This window comes from Leptosomus discolor, chromosome 8, assembly GCF_034619465.1.
Source record: "Leptosomus discolor isolate bLepDis1 chromosome 8, bLepDis1.hap2, whole genome shotgun sequence".
Taxonomy (NCBI): Eukaryota; Metazoa; Chordata; class Aves; order Leptosomiformes; family Leptosomidae; genus Leptosomus; species Leptosomus discolor.
In genome coordinates this window covers 38363656-38383106 of record NC_141398.1, presented here as the reverse complement: position 1 = coordinate 38383106, position 19451 = coordinate 38363656, and the positions used below count along the sequence as shown (strand labels likewise).

At 41.9% G+C, this 19451-nt stretch overlaps 1 protein-coding gene across 2 annotated transcripts in view; it reads left to right on the top strand.

Moving 5' to 3' along the window:
- Nucleotides 1–638: 638 nt before the first annotated feature.
- Nucleotides 639–19451, top strand: part of KIAA0319 (KIAA0319 ortholog) — a 36879-nt gene continuing 18066 nt past the window's right edge. Inside the window, exons 1-8 of one of the 2 annotated variants that reach the window (XM_009951447.2) lie at nucleotides 639–687; nucleotides 8029–8801; nucleotides 11997–12180; nucleotides 14419–14517; nucleotides 15188–15285; nucleotides 15678–15765; nucleotides 16322–16414; nucleotides 17046–17178. In XM_009951447.2, the coding sequence (XP_009949749.1) occupies nucleotides 639–687; nucleotides 8029–8801; nucleotides 11997–12180; nucleotides 14419–14517; nucleotides 15188–15285; nucleotides 15678–15765; nucleotides 16322–16414; nucleotides 17046–17178 (1517 nt within the window). Of the gene's footprint in view, nucleotides 688–8028; nucleotides 8802–11996; nucleotides 12181–14412; nucleotides 14518–15187; nucleotides 15286–15677; nucleotides 15766–16321; nucleotides 16415–17045; nucleotides 17179–19451 lie in introns of both variants that reach the window. The other variant, XM_009951446.2, reaches the window with a different exon arrangement.

The following is a 19451-nucleotide window of genomic DNA, read 5'->3' as shown; positions in this document are numbered from 1 at the left end:
GTTCCTTTGAACTATTTGTTCCTTAGTAGTCCTATTTCTTGCTTAGGCTGCTTTATTTGGTGAATTTAGTGTCCTGGCAAGGAATGTCTTCCTAGAAATTCTGGAGAAGTGTCTGCTTGCATTGCTGTGGGAGCTGGGAGAGAATAGCTTGAGTGCTGCCTCAAGAGCTAACTTAACACTGCACGGATTTTAGCACAGATAATACTGTCCGTGATTCCTCAGTTTCTTTTTAAAGTCTCAGAGCAAAACCAGGGTCTGGATAACTGCAGACAGAATATTTGGGGGTTTTGAGGTACAGGAGCCCAAGCATGCCAGTCTTTCTGATACATTTCTGCATCTTCAGCGAATGAGATTTCCAGGTAAGTAATTTGTTCAGTATCTTCATCTTGCCTGATCTACTATGTCATCCATCAAAAATCAGTAAGTAATAATAAAGCCTGCATTTAACCTGTCTATGGGCTTTTATTGTGACATTCTAATTATTGCAGACATCTGACCTATTTTTTTCTGTGCTGTCTATTGCAGTGCTTCATGGCCTCAGTAGGGTACTGAATAACATTAGAGGAACCTGACGTTAAGACATGTCATTTCCACACAGTGGGCTCGAAAAACAGTTATCACTGCCTCCCTGGTGCAGCATGGCATTTGGACTTGGTGCTCTCTGCCTGTTACTGTGGGCAATAACAGGTAGGAGTTTACTACTTGTGTGTCTGTCACACAGAATGAGTGAAGCAAATGCTCCTGGAGTGTGTATGCCGGTGTGAATGAAATATGAAGAAGGCCAGAGCTGGGAAATCCTATGACTCCTCAGTGTGAAAAGTTCTTGTAAGGTACAGCTTAATAACTGGCAGTTGTGAGTTGCTGTTTGGAGCCAATTTCTATAGGGCAGGTTTAGGGGAGGTGCATGGGGCAAAAGGGGGTAGTGGGAGAGTTCAAAGAGTTTTCCTTCTTTTTCTCTTACAGGACAGCAATTTAAGAATGATGTATTGCTTGTGTTCTAAGCTACCTTTTTTCTTCTGAAGTATCATAGGATGGTTGATTTACAAGAAGCATAAATGCATTTGTTTACATCTCTCACCACATCATCTGCTCTACAGACATGTATTTCCTTTCAAAGACCACAGGAAAGTCCTGTAAGTTTCTGCTTTCGCCACAGAGATAGGTAGATTATTTCCATAATCAGACAAGTGAAGAATGATAGTAATTCTTAATACTGCCTCTGTGTCATAGGGAGGCTTAATCTGATACAGGCAGTTTTGACATGGCAACTACAGAACACTATATGCAAATAAGGGGTTTATTTCTTTAAAAGACAGTATTTGAATTCTGGCTGTGGAGATACTAGTAGTATCTATATTAGCAGGAATTGAGAAAAAAATGCTCAGTTATCTGCCTTTCATCTCTTGTAGTATAAATGGGATTGGCTGTTTCATGAGGGAGAGCCTTGATAATGTGCTAAGGCTTAAATTGACTGCTGAATTTGGAAATGTTTGATGAGAGGGGATAGTTATTAAGTACAGCTGCGCTTGTAGTTTTGAAGTAGGTTTGAAGTAGTCCTCAAGATCACCCTGAGGATCTCATACTGTTAAGCTTTTTGAGGAAAACATGGAGCTGAGGTTTTTGTTGCTGTGGTGAACAATAAGAATGCCTTTTGTAAATAAGTAAAATGATCTCCAGTGAGATACTGCTGTAGGGTCTATGCCAGCATCTTTACAAAAAAACCACACCAACTTCAACAGAAGGCAGTAATGTGCAGTAAATTATTAATTTTGTCTGTAGAGAATGTCAGTTTTATGCTTTTGATAATGCTGCTAATTGTTAGCAGGCTAGAATATCCTCCATGTGCATATAGGATGTCCTGTTTTCATTCTTCAGTTGCAGTTTTGCTACTCTCTCTTCGTTTATCTTGAGAACAAGACCATTACACTCAGACTGCTGGCTGTATTCCAAGCCTCTCCCTGTGTCTCAGGTACCAGCACACAGTGTTTAGGGGCTAATACATTCTAGTATCACATTATCTTTTTAGTATAAATTTTAGTATTTATTTATTTCCATCTTGAGAATTTGCAGTATTTTCCATCCAATTAGTATTAACTCTATCTAAACTGGAAGGTACTTGCTGATTTCCAGGATATGTTGCTGAATGCATCAGTGGATGCTCACTTTTAAGTCAAAACGACTTTTTTGTGCAGGCTTCAAGATGAATTGACCCAGGCTCAGGAAGCTGCTGGATGTTCATTCTGTGTTTTTTCTCTGCACATGAGCTTGTGCTTCTAAAGGCTACTTTTTCTTTAAAAAAAAATTTCTTACCACTTGTTTTAACTTCAGATAATGAGAAGGCTGATGTACTATGAGAAAGGCTTGACGTTGCATTATTGAGAGAATAGAGAAATGGGCCCATTAGTGAATATCTTCAGAAGGATATTGGAGACTATGCTGTGGTTTGTCAGAATAAATAGAGGTGGGCTACTCTTTCCTGTTTAGATGACATTTATTGGTTTTTTTGTGTGTGTGTGTGGTGGCTTTTGGCTAATGGTGTTTGACTACTTTTCATGCATGTGGTGAGTTGACCATAGCTCGCTGCCTGGTGCTCAGCAAGTTGATCTATCACTTCCCCTTCTCAACAAGACAGGAGAGAAAAATATGATTAAAAGCTCACAGGCCGAGATCAGGACAGGGAGATCAGCTACCAATTGCGGTCAAGTGCAAACCCAACTTGACATAGGGAAGTTAATTTAATTTATTGACGATTAATCAGAGTAGGGTAATGAGAAGTAAGAACAAATCTAAAAACCTCTTCCTTCTTCCCAGGCTCAACTTCACTCCCAACTCTTCTAACTTCTTCTCCTGAGTGGCTTAGGGGGATGAGGAATGAGGGTTGCAATTGGTTCATAATGCGTTGCCTCTACCGCTCCTTCCTCCTCACACCCTTCCCCTGCTCCAGTGTGGGGTGCCTCCCACAGGATGCAGTCCTTCACAAACTTCTCCAGTGTGGGTCCTTCCCATGGGCTGCAGTTCTTCAAGAACTGCTCCAGCGTGGATGCCCATGGGCTCACAGGTCCTGCTAGAAAATGTGCTTGTGCATGGGCTCCTCTCCATGGGGCTCCAGTTCCTGCCAGGAGCCTGCTCCAGCGTGGGCTCTCCACAGGGTCATAGGTTCCTTCAGGGCACATCCAGCTGCTCTGGTGTCGGGTCTTCCATGGGCTGCAGAGTGAATATCTGCTCCACTGTGGACCTCCATGGACTTGCAGGAGGACAACCTGCTTCACCGTGGTCTTCACCACAGGCTTCAGGGGAATCTCTGCTCTGGTGCCTGGAGCATCTCCTCCCCCTTTTTTGTCACTGACCTTAGTGTATGCAGGATTGTTTCTCTCACATATTCTCACTCCTCTCTCCTGGCTGCTGCTGTTGCACAGTGGGTTTTTTACCCCTTCTTAGATACGTTATCACAGAGGTGCTACCAGCGTCACTGGTTGGCTTGGCCTTCGCCAGCAGTGGGTTCGTGTTGAAACTGGCTCTGTCTGATGTGGGGGCAGCTTCTGGTGTCTTTCTCGCAGAAGCCACCCCTGCAGCCCATTTCCCTCCAACCCCTGGCTACCAAAACCTTGCCACGTAAACCCAATACAATGAAAACCAAAGCTAGAATAGTAGGCGGATCACGTAATGGGTACAGATATGTACTGCTGACTAATGTTTGTGCCTCTCACAAGGCTTGAGCTGGATGTGCCCATAGGTATTAATGTGTACCTGTACCATGTATACCATGTACCATGCCTCTCACGCAGCATCTCATGCAATTCGGATGATTGACTTTTCAAACCTGTGGATGGAGCTCCTAGTTTCTCCACATAGGCATTCCTTAGAATGTCAGTCTGATTTCACTGGCTTGTATTCATTTATTGATGAAATCAGCTTATATTGAAATAGATTTAAATTATTCTGGCCATTAATAAAAATCAATAGTTTTTATGCTAATGATTTTTTTTTTTTCCTGTGAGAGATAGAAGATGTTGCTTTGCACAACAATTTACTTTGCAACTGAGAATCTAACACCTTGTAATCAATTCAGTCTAGCTCTCGTCTTGAGCAGGCATATTCTAATCTGGCATTTGAGGCAGGCCTTGTAAATACTGCTATTGAAATTAATTTCTGCAGATACAATGGTGTTCTCATGGCTGACTCAGTTTTCTCATACTGTGTGTTCATATTGTGGTGCTTTGTTCTGAGATTACAGCTCCAACAAAAATGCAAAGATGTATTGGCATGTAATTGCAGTCACGCAGTCTGCTCCAGACATAGATTACATGACCTGCCAGAGTCTTTGCCAGACGTCACACTATACTTGTCTTTACCTTAGGGGAGGGTGTTTCTAAATACAATCCATCGATTTTCAACACATTTCACTACTGCTGGTCTTGGACTTTAAGCATAAGATTAATATCCTTTTCTTCCCACATATCTAACATGTGAAACACAGGGCAGGAGTGTCAAAGGACACTTTAAGATGTAGTTGTGCCCTTGAAATGACAGTGGAACCGCTAGCCTGGGGCCACAGTGCATTCTTTGTTACTTACACTGCCATGGCTAGATGTTCTAGTAGTGTGTTCTGGTTCCCGCAGGTCTTTCCAGAGAGACAAGATGGTGTAGTGCCTGATTATGATCTGAGATTATAGTGAGTTATGCAGTATGCCAGGTTAGTTGACATTGTCCGTGTCTCTATTGGAAGTGGTCTGGTGTTTCCTCATGGAGGGATGTAACAGCTGCGCCAATCCATCTACCCTTCTAGTCTCCAACTGCAGTATCCAGTGTCATTGATGGGAAAGATGAGCTGTCTGTTGAGTGCTTCAGTGCTTAGATGCTCATGTGTAAATTAAGGGGGGAGTGGACTGTGGGTTGGATGACTTATTTTGACAGGCCAGCTCTGCTCTGTGATTTGGGCACATCTGGATTGTGAGCATAGCCACAGCCTGGTTAAAAAAAAAAAAAGTGGGGGGGAGGGGAAAGTGTTCTTTAGGTGTGGGTGGGTTTTGTGTTTTTTTTTCCTTTCCTTTAAACCATTAACATAAGGAGAAACTTTTTCACTATAAGTGTAACACAGCACTGGAACGGGCTGCCGAGAGAGGCTGTGGAGTCTCCTTCTCTGGAGATATTCAAAACCCGCCTGGATGCAGTCCTGTGTGACCTACTCTAGGTGGTCCTGCTCTGGCAGGGGGATTGGTCTAGATGATTTTTCAAGGTCCCTTCCAACCGCTAACATTCTGTGTCTGTGGTTCTGTGATTTTCCATCTGCAGACAATTAACGGACACACCTAGTCTCAGGCTGAAATACCTTGCTACATTCATCTATTTGTGCCGACCTACTGCTAGAATTTAACTTGGGTGTAACTCTAGCTGAAGCAAGAGATGAAACTTTGATTACTTTGATATTTGGATTACACTGTTAGATTTAATTTAGAGTTGCCTTAATGTTTTTTTCCAGTCCTTATTGGGATGAAACCAAGGCCCTTAGACATTTGAAAAAAGGAGTAGCTAAGGTCTGTGGCTCAAATCCTGCTTGGGAGATTTAGGTTCAAAGTATTGCATTATTTTAGGAATATGCTGGAGTTGTTTCTATGGCTAATGAGAAACCATTCATTTCATTGGAAGTTGACTCTGCAGTGTAATAGCTGATGTATCCAACTGAAAGTGGCAGAGTGAGATTTGAAGATTTGTTTGACATCACACTGAGTGAGGACTTGAAGTCTGACCTTCGATTAGAGCTTTGGATTATTCCAGTGCTGTAAGTCTGTCTCTAAGACAAGAATTGTTGGTCGTTCTCTTCTGAACAAATAAAAATAATGACATTTTCAAATTTCTTTTAACAGGTTGGTGACTTTCTTCTTCAGGGTTGAGGTAAAGAAGGGAAGGGATGAAAACAGCCCTCAAAGGAGTTTTCTCACCCACCTTAATAGTGCTGTTCCTAAAGTATTGATTCTAATGGGTTGTTACAGACCTAATACTGCACATTCACACAGAGTAATTTTTCTTTTTTACCATATTAAAGTCCTGTTTCTTACCTCCCTGCTGACTTCCAGGTTTAACTAAATTGATACAGGTTGAAAAAGGGCAGAATGGTTTAATGGGCTGCCTGACTCCTATATGTCATTTTAACCCAGAGCTTTGCTGGCTCCCCTGTCCTAAGTTGTGGAGACAACTTAAGGGAGAGACTTGTCATGACAATTCGGAGTCTCATGTTCTTGGAGGTGAAAGGAAATGTAGAGGGAATATTTATATGCAATTTGAAAGAAAAAAATGCGCAAATCCTGAGCATCTCCTGGGTACAGATAAAGGTATTTCATGCCTTGACTATGTTAAAACAGGATAGGTTGTTTTAAATTCATGTTCCCCTGGATAGATTTTTTCACTGAAAGTATCAAGTGGAAGAGTAAACAGCATCCCAGCTCTGTGTGAAGTTGTAACTGCAGTCAGAAAAAAGGTACTTGAAGCTGTTTATCCTTTTTGTCAGCTTCCTATTCAGTTATACCTACTTGCAAGTCATTGATCTTTTTTATAATTTTTGTTTCATGTTTTCCCTCACTCCAAATAGTCAGCTCTGCAAAACCGTGATAAAGTCTTGTCCTCTTTATAGCTCAGTGTGTGGCGTAATTTTTTTGTTTGGTTTGGGTTTTTTTTTGCATTGAACTGAACCTACTTTGCAAGCTCTAGGTTCATCTCAGGCGGTATGGTGCCCCACAGGCATTTCAGTAGCTGTATTCAGATTGTGTATTGTGAAGGAGTGTAGTTCAGTCCAGATGATGTGATGGGAACTGCAGTGTGGTGGTAGCACATGCTGCATGCGTAGGAGAATCTCTGCATCTCCAAGGCTCTAGGTCATGGTCAGACCTAACCCCTATTGCTGGTCTATTGCTACTCCTTGATTTCATTTTTGCTGCCCATCGTGTCAACAGATTTGAGCTGGAATCTATTGGACAAGCTGCCTTTTTTTTTTCTCCTACCATATACTATTATGAGTAATGAGGTTTCTGCTGCCAGAACTCAACTGTTAATGATGTGCAAAGCATGCAGAGTCAACTTTGTCTTCCATTATTGTGTTAGCTCCACAGTGGTCACATTTGTTTTCATTGGTTGACTTAGCAAGTCTAGTTGAAAACCATGTTAAGATAATGTCCTGATTTTAACCTAACTGTTTTTTGAACCGTGATCAAATTTTTCAAGTTGCATTTTGGAGAGAGGAATTCTGAAAAGCAGTTATAACCAGGGAAAAAAACCCTAGAGAAGATGTTAAAAATTGACTGAGACATACAGTATGTTGATTCATCCTTGATTTGAACACTTGGCACTTAGTCTGTGATGTGCTGTGAAAATAATTCTGACATCATACTGAAAGATGACAGCTTCACTGCAAAGGAAGGAAAGATGTTCGCTACTGGATCAAGCTCTTGGGATTTCACATGAACTAGTTGGGTAAAACAGCAAAAGTTTGAGAATTTGATCCAGCTTTTATATTAAGCCCAGCAATTATGTTGGTGTGAGGGACTCTTCCTGAAGTTCAAGTGAGATGGCAAATGTTTCTCCTATGTAGATTTTTGCTGCCTTCTCCTTCAAATGAAACAATGGCATGTTACAGCATCTTATTTGAGTTTTGTTTTAAAACATGTTTTACTCACTATGCTATGGGGGTAATGGAGGTACTCCATTTTTTTTTTTTTTTTGTGTTCCGTGCTCTGTTCTTGGTTTTAAGTATTGGCATCTCACTTTCATCTCTGTGTATTTGTAGCAAGGGAGTAAGAGGTACTTTGCAGAACACATCAAGATCCTGCAGTGAAAAATCCTCCCAAGTACAAATACTACTGCAAAGTGACATGTTGAGAAGAAAGTAGTTGTGACATTATTTAAAAGAAATGAGCTTATTTAAGCAGGGTACCACCTGTTTTTGTCTTATTTCTTGTGATAAGCATATTTGGTCAAGGTAAACTATATTATGGCTTGGTTGTAATGTTGTGCCTTATGACGGTGGTGTTGTTTCAGGTTCCAGTTGTGAACAGTGCAGAGAAGGAGCCATGTACTCAGGTGCAGTAATATCTCCCAACTTAGAAACTGCTAAAATTATGCGAGTTCCTCATGCCATGTCAGTGTCTGACTGCATCGCAGCGTGTTGTGACCTCTCTGGTTGTGACTTGTCCTGGATGTTTGAGCGACACTGTTACGTTGTGAACTGCCAACACAAAGAGAATTGTGAACCTAAAAAAATTGAAAGTGTAAACTCCTATCTTACTTTTGTGCTGAGGCCTTCTCAGAGGCCAGCTTCAATGCTAGGATTTAGGCAAGTAATACCAAGCATGATCCAATCTGTGGGACTCCAGAATGAGCCATCTGAGGAATTGAGTAGCCTGAAGGAGCTGTCTCTGCTTGGCAAAGATCACAGCCTTGAGGAGATACCTGAATATATTGATGATTATAAAGAGTTGGAGCAGGACCCCTTTCAGGTGAACATCAAACACGAGCAGAAGGAGAGCACGGATTATCCTGAGTGGGTCTTGATGGTGGCAGGTGAAAATGGCTTCAACTCTTCTGTGGGTGATGATGGAGATAACCAGGAAGACTTCACTGAAAAAAATGGGGAGGCTGAGAAAGTGGAAAGCCTGCTGAATAAAAACAGCTCTGAACTGAACTCTGTCACTGAACACTCCGTAGAGAGGTTGTCGGCTCTCCCAGAGATTACACCATTCCCTGGGAAGACACTTGAAAGTGAAGCAGCTGTTCAACTTCTTGCACAGCCTGATGATGCCTTGCAAAAAGAGGTATGTTTGCCCCTCAGGAAGCAGACAGAGTACGGTGAGACCATTTTGCAACTATTTTGTTTTTCAAGTCACACTAGGTTATTGCTTTGTAATGTAAACCTAACACTCAAATGAATTACAATCCTGTTACAGTGTAGAAAAGGCTGAAGGGGAGAAGATTGTCTTAACAGGCAGATGAATTGCTAAAGGACTCTTTTTCTATCAGGTGATAAGGAGCAGAGCTCCTTTTGGAGCACTGTGGGGTTTCCTGTGATTCTGTGGTTCTTTGGAAGTGTACAGATGAGTAGGCTTGGACCTGGTGTAATAGCGTTACAGTATTCTTCCCTTCTGACCCTTGGTGACTCACTAGAAGAAGTTAGCTGAGCAGTACTAGTGGACCCTCTAGTATCTGAAGGTTAATCCGTCAATAAAATTAAGCCTGTTCTGTGGGTTTCGTGTTACTAATGCATAGTGGTGTTACAGATGTAATGATGCTGAGTAAATACCTTTTATAATGCTTTTAAAACATATAAGAGAGGCAAGGTACATAAGGAGGGACAGTGGTCGTTTTGGACCATGATGTACAGCAGGTTAAAGTAGATAAGGTGTTTTTGTTCTCAGAATCCTTTTCTTGAGTCTGGCGATAAGAAAATTAAGTTAAATCCTTAAAACCTAATTCAGATACTTAAGTAAGATGCACCTGTTCTCTATTTATGCCATCCAGTTTGATCAGTGGAGGTTAAAGGGGCCCTGGTTTGTTAAGAACAGGGTGGAATCGGTCGGAAAGTTGAAACCAGCTGTAAAGCCAACATTTACTGGGTTTGACACACACCCCTGCTAGACAGAAGAGGAAATGAAGCAATGTTAACTGAATTCCTCTAAATTCCACCAGATTTTGTAACTAGCAACTACCTGTCTTTTGCTGTAAAAATGATAATATTGTCATTACCATCGGGAAGAAAAATACTTGTAAATAAGAAAGTTGCATGAAATATGTGACAACTGACGTTCTTCCAGGGAATGACTGAAATGGCAAAAGTATGTGTGCAGAACAGTGAGCCTTAAGATACAATCTAACTTTGATACCATCGCAGCCTAGAGGTGCTCACTGGAGGGTGTTTGGACTAGATGACCTTTAAAGGTCCCTTCCAACCCAAACTATTCTGTGATTCTATGTTTTGTGCTGTTGCAGAAGAGAGTGTCCCAGGAAAGGTACATTTGAGGTGACTGTCCCCATCTGTCCTACAAAGCCAAGATGGTTGCTTCTCAGCTGATAGATTTGCAAACGGCTGGGAGAGGAGGAAAGCCAGATGAAGCTCAGAAACATAGATTTCTCTCAAATTTGGAAGGCAAAGAAACACTGTGGTTTGCCAAAGTGTGATAAAGAAGATCTTTTTGGAAGGTGTGGGATGTAGTGAGTATGTAAAGGAGAGCTATCTAGAGGAAAGGCCTTTTGTCAAGCAGGACTGTGCATGGTAGTGTTGTCAAGGTTGAGATTCCTGCCGAGGCTCTAGGATTAGCATGCTGAAAGCAGTACCTTAAGGGAACTGCAGTCTGTGATCCAGCTGCCGGTGTCTCGGCTGCTCAGAGAGAGTTTCTTACTATCTGCATATTGAGCAGAGCTGGAGGTGTGGCCACAAAGGTGCCTGCATCATCTGTGTTATGGACCCATCTGGAGGTGCAGCTCTTGGTGTGGTCCTCAGCATCCTCACAGGAAGGCAGCCACAGTCCCCAGTACTGCTGTCACTGTTCTAGCTGCACAGGGTTCTTTTCTCTGTCTTCTTTGAAGGCAGAGATGGAGTTGCAGATGACTTCCATGCTCTCAGTTTCTTCACAGGCTGGGAAGCAACAGTCCCTGACATTGCTTTCACGTTCCCACCGTGCACAGGGAGCTTTTCCTCCTGTGCTCATCCAAGGCAGAGCTGCTCTGATTTCCAAGGGAGGAAACAGGCTGCAGGGTGCAAGTGGAGCACCTGAAATATGAAAAGGAGCTGGGAGCTGGGACTGTTCAGCCTTCAGTTCTGAGGGTTCAGAGGATCCTAACACTGTGTATAAATAACTGTGGCAGGAGTGAAAAAGATGGAACCGCCTCTTTTCAGTGCTGCCCAGTGACAGGACAAGAGGTAATGGACACAAATTGAAATACAAGGAATTCTATTTAAACACTAAACCCCATCTTTTTCTTTTTTCCTGTGAGGATGGTCAAACACTGGAACAGGTTTTCCAGACAGGTTGTGGATTCTCTGTCCTCAGAGATACTAAAAACCTCACTGGATGTTGTCCTAAGCAGCCTGCTGTAGCTGCCCCTGCTTTGAGGAGAGGGGTTGAACTAGGTTATCTCCAGAACTGCCTTCCCACCTCAGCCATTGTGTGATACAAGTGTGCATTTTACCAACTTTGATAATCCTGTTATTCAGTGAATAGATTATATACAAGTAATAGCAGTATGTTATGTCTTCATGTGCTGTGCACAGTAGCCATAATTGGCAAAATGCTTTTCTGTAGATGTTAGGTCAGAAATAAGTCTTGAGAATGTAAGGAAAAGCTGTTGGCCAGTTGAGACTAATGTGTCGTTGAAACATGATGAGGCCTCAGAGAGTGAGGCAAGATGATGGGCAAGGCTAACACAGTGATGAATTCTTCCTGTGAAACTTGCTGTGTCCTTTGCTGCAGTTCTGATTTACTGACAAGGTTGATCAGTGAGAAGAACACTACTGCTTGGTGACTGAAGTCAGAAGCGTTTTATTAGTGATGAAGAAATAAGAAGGCATGAGCAAGTTCTGGTCTGAGCAGGTGTAGTAAAATGCAAGGAGTTTGTTGTGTCTGTGTGTACAGCATGAAGACAGTAATACCACACAGACTTTCTGTCATTGGCTTTTAAAGGTTTATGACCATATTTAGACCTGTCCTACTGTTCTTTATTATTTTGAGAACTGATAGCCTTAGTTGTATTCCAGGTTACCTCATTTTGATGACCATAGCCTACACTGTTCTACATCTGCAACTTGGAAAATGATTAGCGTTCCTTACAAAGCCTGGTGGGAAAAAAAAAAAAACAAAACAGTCCTCCTTTGATAGATGTTCTGTATATGAATAAAATCTCCTAGTAACCTAAATCATTGCCTACATACTATTTAAAAAACAGTATACCTCTAGATCTAGAAGTGTGAAAAATGTCTCACTTATGAAACTCTTTCCCTATAACTCATTTTTCAGGCTGCTACACCTTCCCCGTCTTCAGACAAACTGGATTTTTCCCTAGGTGTCTCAGAGAAAACCCAGACTCCCACAGTGGCCCCGGAGAATGTCGCTGAAGGTGGAATCATGCTACTTCCCGCTCATACTGTGCCATCTGAGCCCATGCAGCAATTTACACCACCTACTACTGTTGCTAAAGCAGGTAATGTTTCAACATCGCCAGAGATCTGAGGGATACCTGCGGGTTGGACAGCAGGCAGGGGTGGCTTTACTACTGTCAGGCTTCCAACCTGTTGTTAGTTCTGAGCTTGCTCTTTATCCAAATCTAACATGATCCTGCTTTAAGCCTGTTAGACCTAGTCACACTGCAAAATGCAGACCCCTTAGCCAGTTACTTCTGAGACAAAACTCTGACCAAGTCCGTCACTGATGGGAAACTATAACTCAAGCAAACACAACAAAGTAAAAAGCAGACATTAAGAGCCTTTTTTAACTTGGTTAATTCTTACGCTTGGTGAGAAGTACCTGAGGCTTTCTGGAGTTTCAGAATAGTCTCTTCTAGCCATACCGTATGTTATTTTTGTGTGACTCTTCAGAACATTGCTCCCTCTCAGAAACTCTTCAGTAGGGTTCTCACTATATATAGTTGCCAGATATCATGCAGCAGCATAGATAGGACCTGAGGAAGCTCAGCCCTTAGCAGGGGAGAACATGGCCTCCTCATCCTGGGAAAAAAAAGTTTTGCTCTGATTTCAAAGCTGTGAGGAAGCGTATCAGGCTTCCAGCTGCAGAGCAGAAGTTTTTATTTTAAAAAGGATGTGTTTAACCACTATGTCCTCTGTAGCTGTGTTAAACTCTGTGTGTATGTTAGAGTATCTCCTTTCTACTTCTGAGTTTCCTGTCTCCCTGTGCACCCTGATAAAGGGTTAGAAGGGCCACAAGAGGCAGAGAAGCACAGATATGTCTTCTACACCTCTGATGTACTGAGGGATATGGTGAGGTAAGCCCCTTGCTTCCTGGTAGAGCAAGTTTGGTTTTGGGACATTCTTGGCACCCTCTGTGAAACTGCAGCCTGCCAGCAAGGATAGCAGTAGGAGGTAACAGGAAGAGATGAGCTACAGGAGATCGCTTTCCAAGGCAGTGGATCATTGTTACCATTGAGTGTTAACTAGGCAGCTCCTCCTCCTCCTTCACAGGAGGAGGTTGAAGAGGACTCAAAAAGGAGCTTGGAAGAGGAATCTGAAGGGAAGGTTGAGGTGAATCTCCCTGTAAGTACTGCTTTGTGCAAGGATTGCCTCAAGTTTATGTGTTCTTAGCCCTGCTGTCTTGGAAGTCTCAAAGAAAGTCCCTCCGTCTCTCCTTTGGTCTTTACCTTCATCTAGCCATTTTAATCTCATCTCATGTGGAGGTCGAAGTACAAACCTCCACTCCACTGGTGTCTAGGGCAACTCCCATGAGCAATTATGGAGCCTTGCATGCATTTAAATAGCAGTGACAGAAAGTGTGCTCTCAATGTGACCTCTTCACTTCATCCATTTTTAGACCTGTCAGCTGCCACTGCTGAGTAGCCTCTTGCTCGTCTGTTTAGAGTTTGTAAGTTGGACAATTAGACAACAGTGAATGTTGCCTTTTGGAGAACCTTTGTTCTGTGGGTGCCCAAAATTAAAAGGAAAACATTTAAAACTTTTGAAATATGGGTCTATGGAAACCTTTCCTGAAGTTGTGCTTTGGTGTGTTTCTTTTGGGGACTGGATTTGTGGAATTTGGCATTTTTGGAAGAGGAAAGAGTTTTCACAGATGAGAACTGGGAGGGTGTTCCTGTATGGCAAATAGGTTGAATTGCAGTTCAGCTGCGAGATATCACCTTTGCTCTACTATACAAGTGGAATTTTTAAAAGGGACACAGAGCTGGACGTTGAGGCATGCCTCACAAGTGCCATACAAACACAGGAGTAGTGCTTCTTGGTGAAAGAAGGTGTGATATTAGGCTTCTAATGTGGACTATATTACTTTATTTAATGAGGTTTGTTCTGGTGCAGATGGCTATTTTGTCTTCTGCAATTGCCTATTTTTTAATTCCTGCACTTCTGTCCAATTACTAAGAAAAATCCATAATTCTTTATGCAGAGTGATGTTACCTGTGATATACAGGAATAATCTGAATGCTTTTCTCTGAGACAGAAGTAGGGGAAATGACATTTTATATTTGTTGAAGAGGAAAAATTTTGGTTTGGTAAAAGGTGAAGGAGTCATAGTCATGATAGTAATAAGTTATTACTTGATTATGTATTGAGGAATTTTTTTTTTTTTACCTATCCTTGCCTATTCACTGTATAGTGTCAAATTTTACTTAATCTGTTACAAGTAATATTTGAAGATACTGCATTTCTATCCATCACATCTGTTAAAACATGATATATTCATTCTGTCTTAGCTACAGTAAAAGAACTTATTGTGTCTGCTGGAGATAACATACAAGTGATGCTACCCAAAAATGAGGTTGAACTGAATGCCTTTGTTGTCCCACCACCGCCTACAGGTGAGTTGAATGGCGTTGGCGTGCAAGGAGATGCACCAACCTGTAAATGCAGACAAGTCCCAAGTTACGTGAACATCTGCACCTCGAATAAAACCATCATTTTCACCTTCTACTACCTTTTTTGTGGCTCCAACTGCAGAGAGGATTTCCTCCTTTGGATTTTAGAGTTTGTTTGTTGGGTTTTTTTTAAAATGGCTTTTATTTTTAGAACCTGAACTAGGCAGGCACATGGTTCAATAGAAGGCCTGTAGTTTCTAACGAAAGATGATGTGGCCAAGGTTATAGCATCTTGCTGTAAAGCAGAGGCGGGGACACTAGGTTCTGAATGCAGTATTTACCTTAAAATTACCAGCTTCTGAACTGCAGCAGCAAAGAATACATATTTCGTAGGTAGCTGTGTAAAATGCATTCACTTCACGTGAAGCTGGTGTTTTGTGAAGTCATCAATTATTTGTGAAGTCCATTACATCCTTGCTGCTTTACCAAGTTACAACACATTGTGTAAGTTTAACACATATTCATACTGCTTCATTTTGTAGGCTTGAACAGTAGCTGTCATGATTTCCTACTATAGCATTTTATCTGAAGGATGGTAAACTTGATTTCTTTGTTTCCTGGGCTTATCTTGAAGGCAAAGCTGATTACTCTTACTCTGTATTATTGCTCTTAGGAACTGCCTACACCTATGAGTGGAGCTTAATCAGTCACCCTGCTGACTATGGTGGTGAAATGGAGCGCAGGCACAGCCAGACCTTGAAGCTCTCTCATGTAAGTGAGCTGTAAAGCTCAGGCTCCTTGTATTTGTGTGGTCCTTTCACAGGTTTCTGACCTGTGGGGAAGGGCATCTTGATTTGAGGAGTTCAAATGACTGACAGAGTCTCTTCACTTGTATGTGGCATCAAATCTTTGCCAGATTAGAGGTGTCTTTTTTTTAGAGTGCTCTAATCATTTTCTAAGATAGAGTAAACTTTCCTAAGTGTTTGCTTTGTATTCCCTAGTTCTGGGCAGTGACTAGTGGCCTTTTGTGTATGTGTTTATAAAAGGAGATCTAGGTTTCAGATATCCAGATTTTTCTCTGTTTACAATATGATTGGCAGATTTATGCGTACTGCTTTTGCATAATTTGACGTGTAACCTGATTTGTTCTGTGTTTTTCTCAGTTATCAGTAGGACTTTATGCCTTCAAAGTGACTGTTTCTGGTGAAAATGCATTTGGTGAAGATTTTGTAAATGTCACCGTCAAACCAGGTAAATCATTTGGCTAAAATTAATTTCTTCCACACAAGCAGTTGTACAACATGCTTATCTAATAGTCAGTCAGTTACGGTCTGTCAAGGACACCCGGCAGTCCAGTCATGCAGAGGTGTTTTGTATCTTGGTGTCCATAAAGCATTTTAAGGAAGTAGAGTTAAGGATCTTGTTCACTGTGTTTAAGCGCTCTCTGGTCTTGTAGCCTCCTCAGGCAAGGTCTGAGATTGCATCATCCCGCCTTTCATGGTCCCCTTCTCCAGCACAGCTAGGAACAGCAGTTAGGTATTGAACCGGATGTAGCTCTAAGTTACAGTGCACAGGTTTGATCTGAATCATACCAGTTAGAAGTGGCTGCAGTGGAAGGCTGCTTCATCAGTACGCTGCTCCTCATAACCTTTTCTCTCCCTTGTCCAAGAAGCACAGCAGATACTGGAAAGGTGTCAATCCTAGATTTAAATGACTGGAGACTGTTGATCTGTAGAGTTAACAGATCAGTTTTGCCTTGGGCTTTCACTGCTTTCCCTTGTCACCCCCCCCTCTGTCTTTCTCACAGCAATCAGAGTTAACCAGCCACCTGTTGCCATTGCCTCACCCAAAGTACAAGAAGTTTCTTTGCCTACAACTTCTACCTTCATTGATGGCAGTCGTATGTACTGGACCATCCTGTGCTTATGTCTTGTATTTTTAGTATCCAGTGACAACATTATTGTTCGTCAGTTACAAATGAAATTCCTTCTTCTCGCTCTACCCAGAAGTTCCCTGAATCATGATTTATTTCTGGGATTTGAGTCCAGTTATAATTATTTTAATAAATAAAAAGTGATAAAATGCAGTCTCCCACTTGGGGACTGAGACACAGTGTGTTGGAGGCTGCTGCATCCAAGCAGCAGCTGCTCTAACAGCTTCTTCCTGTCCTGCCCAGAAGGCCTCTGTGCCAGTACAGCTGGGGCCATGGTAGAGAGCTGTTACACAGGTATGATGAGATGTCATGCTTACGTTCATAATTACCAAGAGTGGACAGGTTGGAATGTGCAGAGTCTGAGACTGATTTTTATTTGTGTGTATGTGTAAGAATTTTTCGTTTGTTTGTTTAGATAAACCATACCAAATGTAACTGGGAATCTGTGGTTTTGACAGCTATGGTACATGAACCCTGTTTGAATATGATTGAAAAGATAATTGTAGAAAACCGGTTAGAGATCAGTGCATGAAAGACTTTAGTATTCATTCCATCAGTTGCTACAAGAAATTGATACGTTTTTCTTTAATGAATGTAGAAAGTATAGATGACGTGAAGATAGTGAGTTACCACTGGGAGGAAATTAAAGGTCCTTTGCGAGAGCAGAAGGCATCTGCTGACACAGCTGTCTTACACTTGTCTAACCTCGTTCCTGGAAACTACACATTCAGGTACCTGCACAGATGCTTTCCTTTGGGGTTTTAACTATTTCTGTGATGCCAGCTAAATGTTTGTTTCTCTTTGTGCTCACATGTACCTCTGCAAATGAAAAACTTCATTTTTCTTCTGTGTGCTGTTATCCTTCATTTTGCACAGCGGAGAGACATAGGGAGCAGTTTTATTAGAAAGTGCTTGCAGTGATTTTGTGATACCGGTGTAGTGATGCCTTACAGCACAAAGTTATGCAAAACAAGGTGTCAGAAATTAAATACCTCCCACTCACAGCAGTAATAACTGTGACAGTACATTATTTATTTATTTTCCAACTTAGAAGTTGGCAAGTGTCTTGAGATGAAACTCTATAGTCAGGCTGTGAAAGTCATCCCCTGAAGGGTGGTGGCAGACAGAACAATATCGGGAGGCTGATCCTTGCAAGGCATCATTGTGTGCTGATTTTAGTAACAGTCATTCTGTTCTTCATAGAAGCCTTTCCCTTGATATGGTTTTCCTCCATTTATGCATTGCTGAAGCTGTATTTTGTCCAGACAGTGGAAGCCATGTTTGTGGTTCTGGGTGCTTTAATTAAAATCAGAGCTCATTTTCTGAACTTTGGAACTTAAAGCCTAGTCTGCAAAGAGGCAGGCTTCCCACTGACCCAACCTGGGTTATTTGGCTTCCAGTGGGTAACAGCCTACCAGTCAATATATTGTGTATCAGTGTAGCATCAGTAGAATGTCGAAGCTAGTGTACATAAACATTAAATGTCATGCTTTGCATAAGCTTCACCAAAAATTGCATAGCGTCAGTTTCATTCTGTGTTCTTTACTGGTATTGTTCCATACTGTACAGTGGCAGAAATAAGCACAAGATTTTTTTCTGTATTAAAAAGGCCAGAATTTGTTTACAAGCAATGCTCTAAGTGTGTTCCAAACCCTGGGAATTAAGAAATCACTTTCTTTATCTGTACACCTTTGGGGCAGGCTGAGGTACTTCAACAATAGAGCAGTGTGTTTAAGCTTACAGGAAATGGTTTCAAACTGAAAGAGGGTAAATTTAGATTAGATATTAGGAAGAAGTTCTTCACTGTGAGGGTGGTGAGGTGCTGGCACAGGTTGCCCAGAGAAGCTGTAGCTGTCCCTCCCTGGTAGTGTTCAAGGCCAGGTTGGGTGGGGCTTGGAGCGACTTGGTCTAATGGAAGGTGTCCCTGCCCATGGCAGGGGCTTGGAACGAGATGATCTTAAAGGTCCCTTCCATCCCAAACCATTCAATGATTCTATGAAATTAGCTGCTCAACAAAATCCAGTGCTCCTGATATGCCTAGATGTGCACGCACTGCAAAAGTATGTGTTCCCTAGTTGCAGGATTAACAAGCAGTCATTTTGTTCCCACTCGGGGAAGACTTCAAGAGTGGTTCCCTTCGATGTGGTCAGCTGTATGCAGTTTTCACAAGAGCTGAATTAGAGATGTATAAGGGGTTACCACACTGTGGAGGGCAGTCTTTCATCACTTTTGGGTGTCTGCAGCAGTCTTAGTTTAACATGATTTGTCAATGTGTTTCTGAGAGGCCATAGTGTTTTCTTTAAACCCTGTGCTTTTGTAGTTTTGTGACGTGACATCCTTCAAAATCTGAGCTGATATTAAGCTCCATTAAAGTTAGTAATAATGTGCCACAAAGAAATAAGAAGTTAGGAACTGCTACTGTGCTATAAGCAGAGCTTCTGAACATCCAGGCTAGTTTTGGATGTAGGTGTTAACAGGGACTATTCTAGTAGAACTAATGAATTAAATCCATGGTTTTTACTGAGTAAATTTTTTAAAGAATTTGCAATGAAATCTGTTTGAAATTGATGAAGTTGCCATTGACTACAGGGAAGGGGTTTCGTCTGGGATCCAGAATAGCTAGCTCTTTTTTCCTTAAAGGTTGAAAGCTGTGCATGAAAACAGTCTTCTGAATTTTTTCCTACCTTAGTTGAGGGATACAGAATCACAGAACAATTTGGGCTAGAAGCAACCTTAAAGACCGTCGGGTTCCAACCCCACTGCCATGGGCAGAGTCACCTTCCACTAGACCAGCTTGCTCCCAGCCCCATCCAGCCTGGCCTTGAACACTGCCAGGGAGGGGCACCCACAGCTTCTCTGGGCAACCTGTTCCAGTGTCTCGCCACCCTAATGGTGAAGAATTTCTTCCTAATCTCTAATCTAAATGTACCTTCTTTCAGTTTGAAACCATTACGCCTCATCCTATCACTACACTCCCTGATAAAGAGTTCCTCCCCACCTTTTC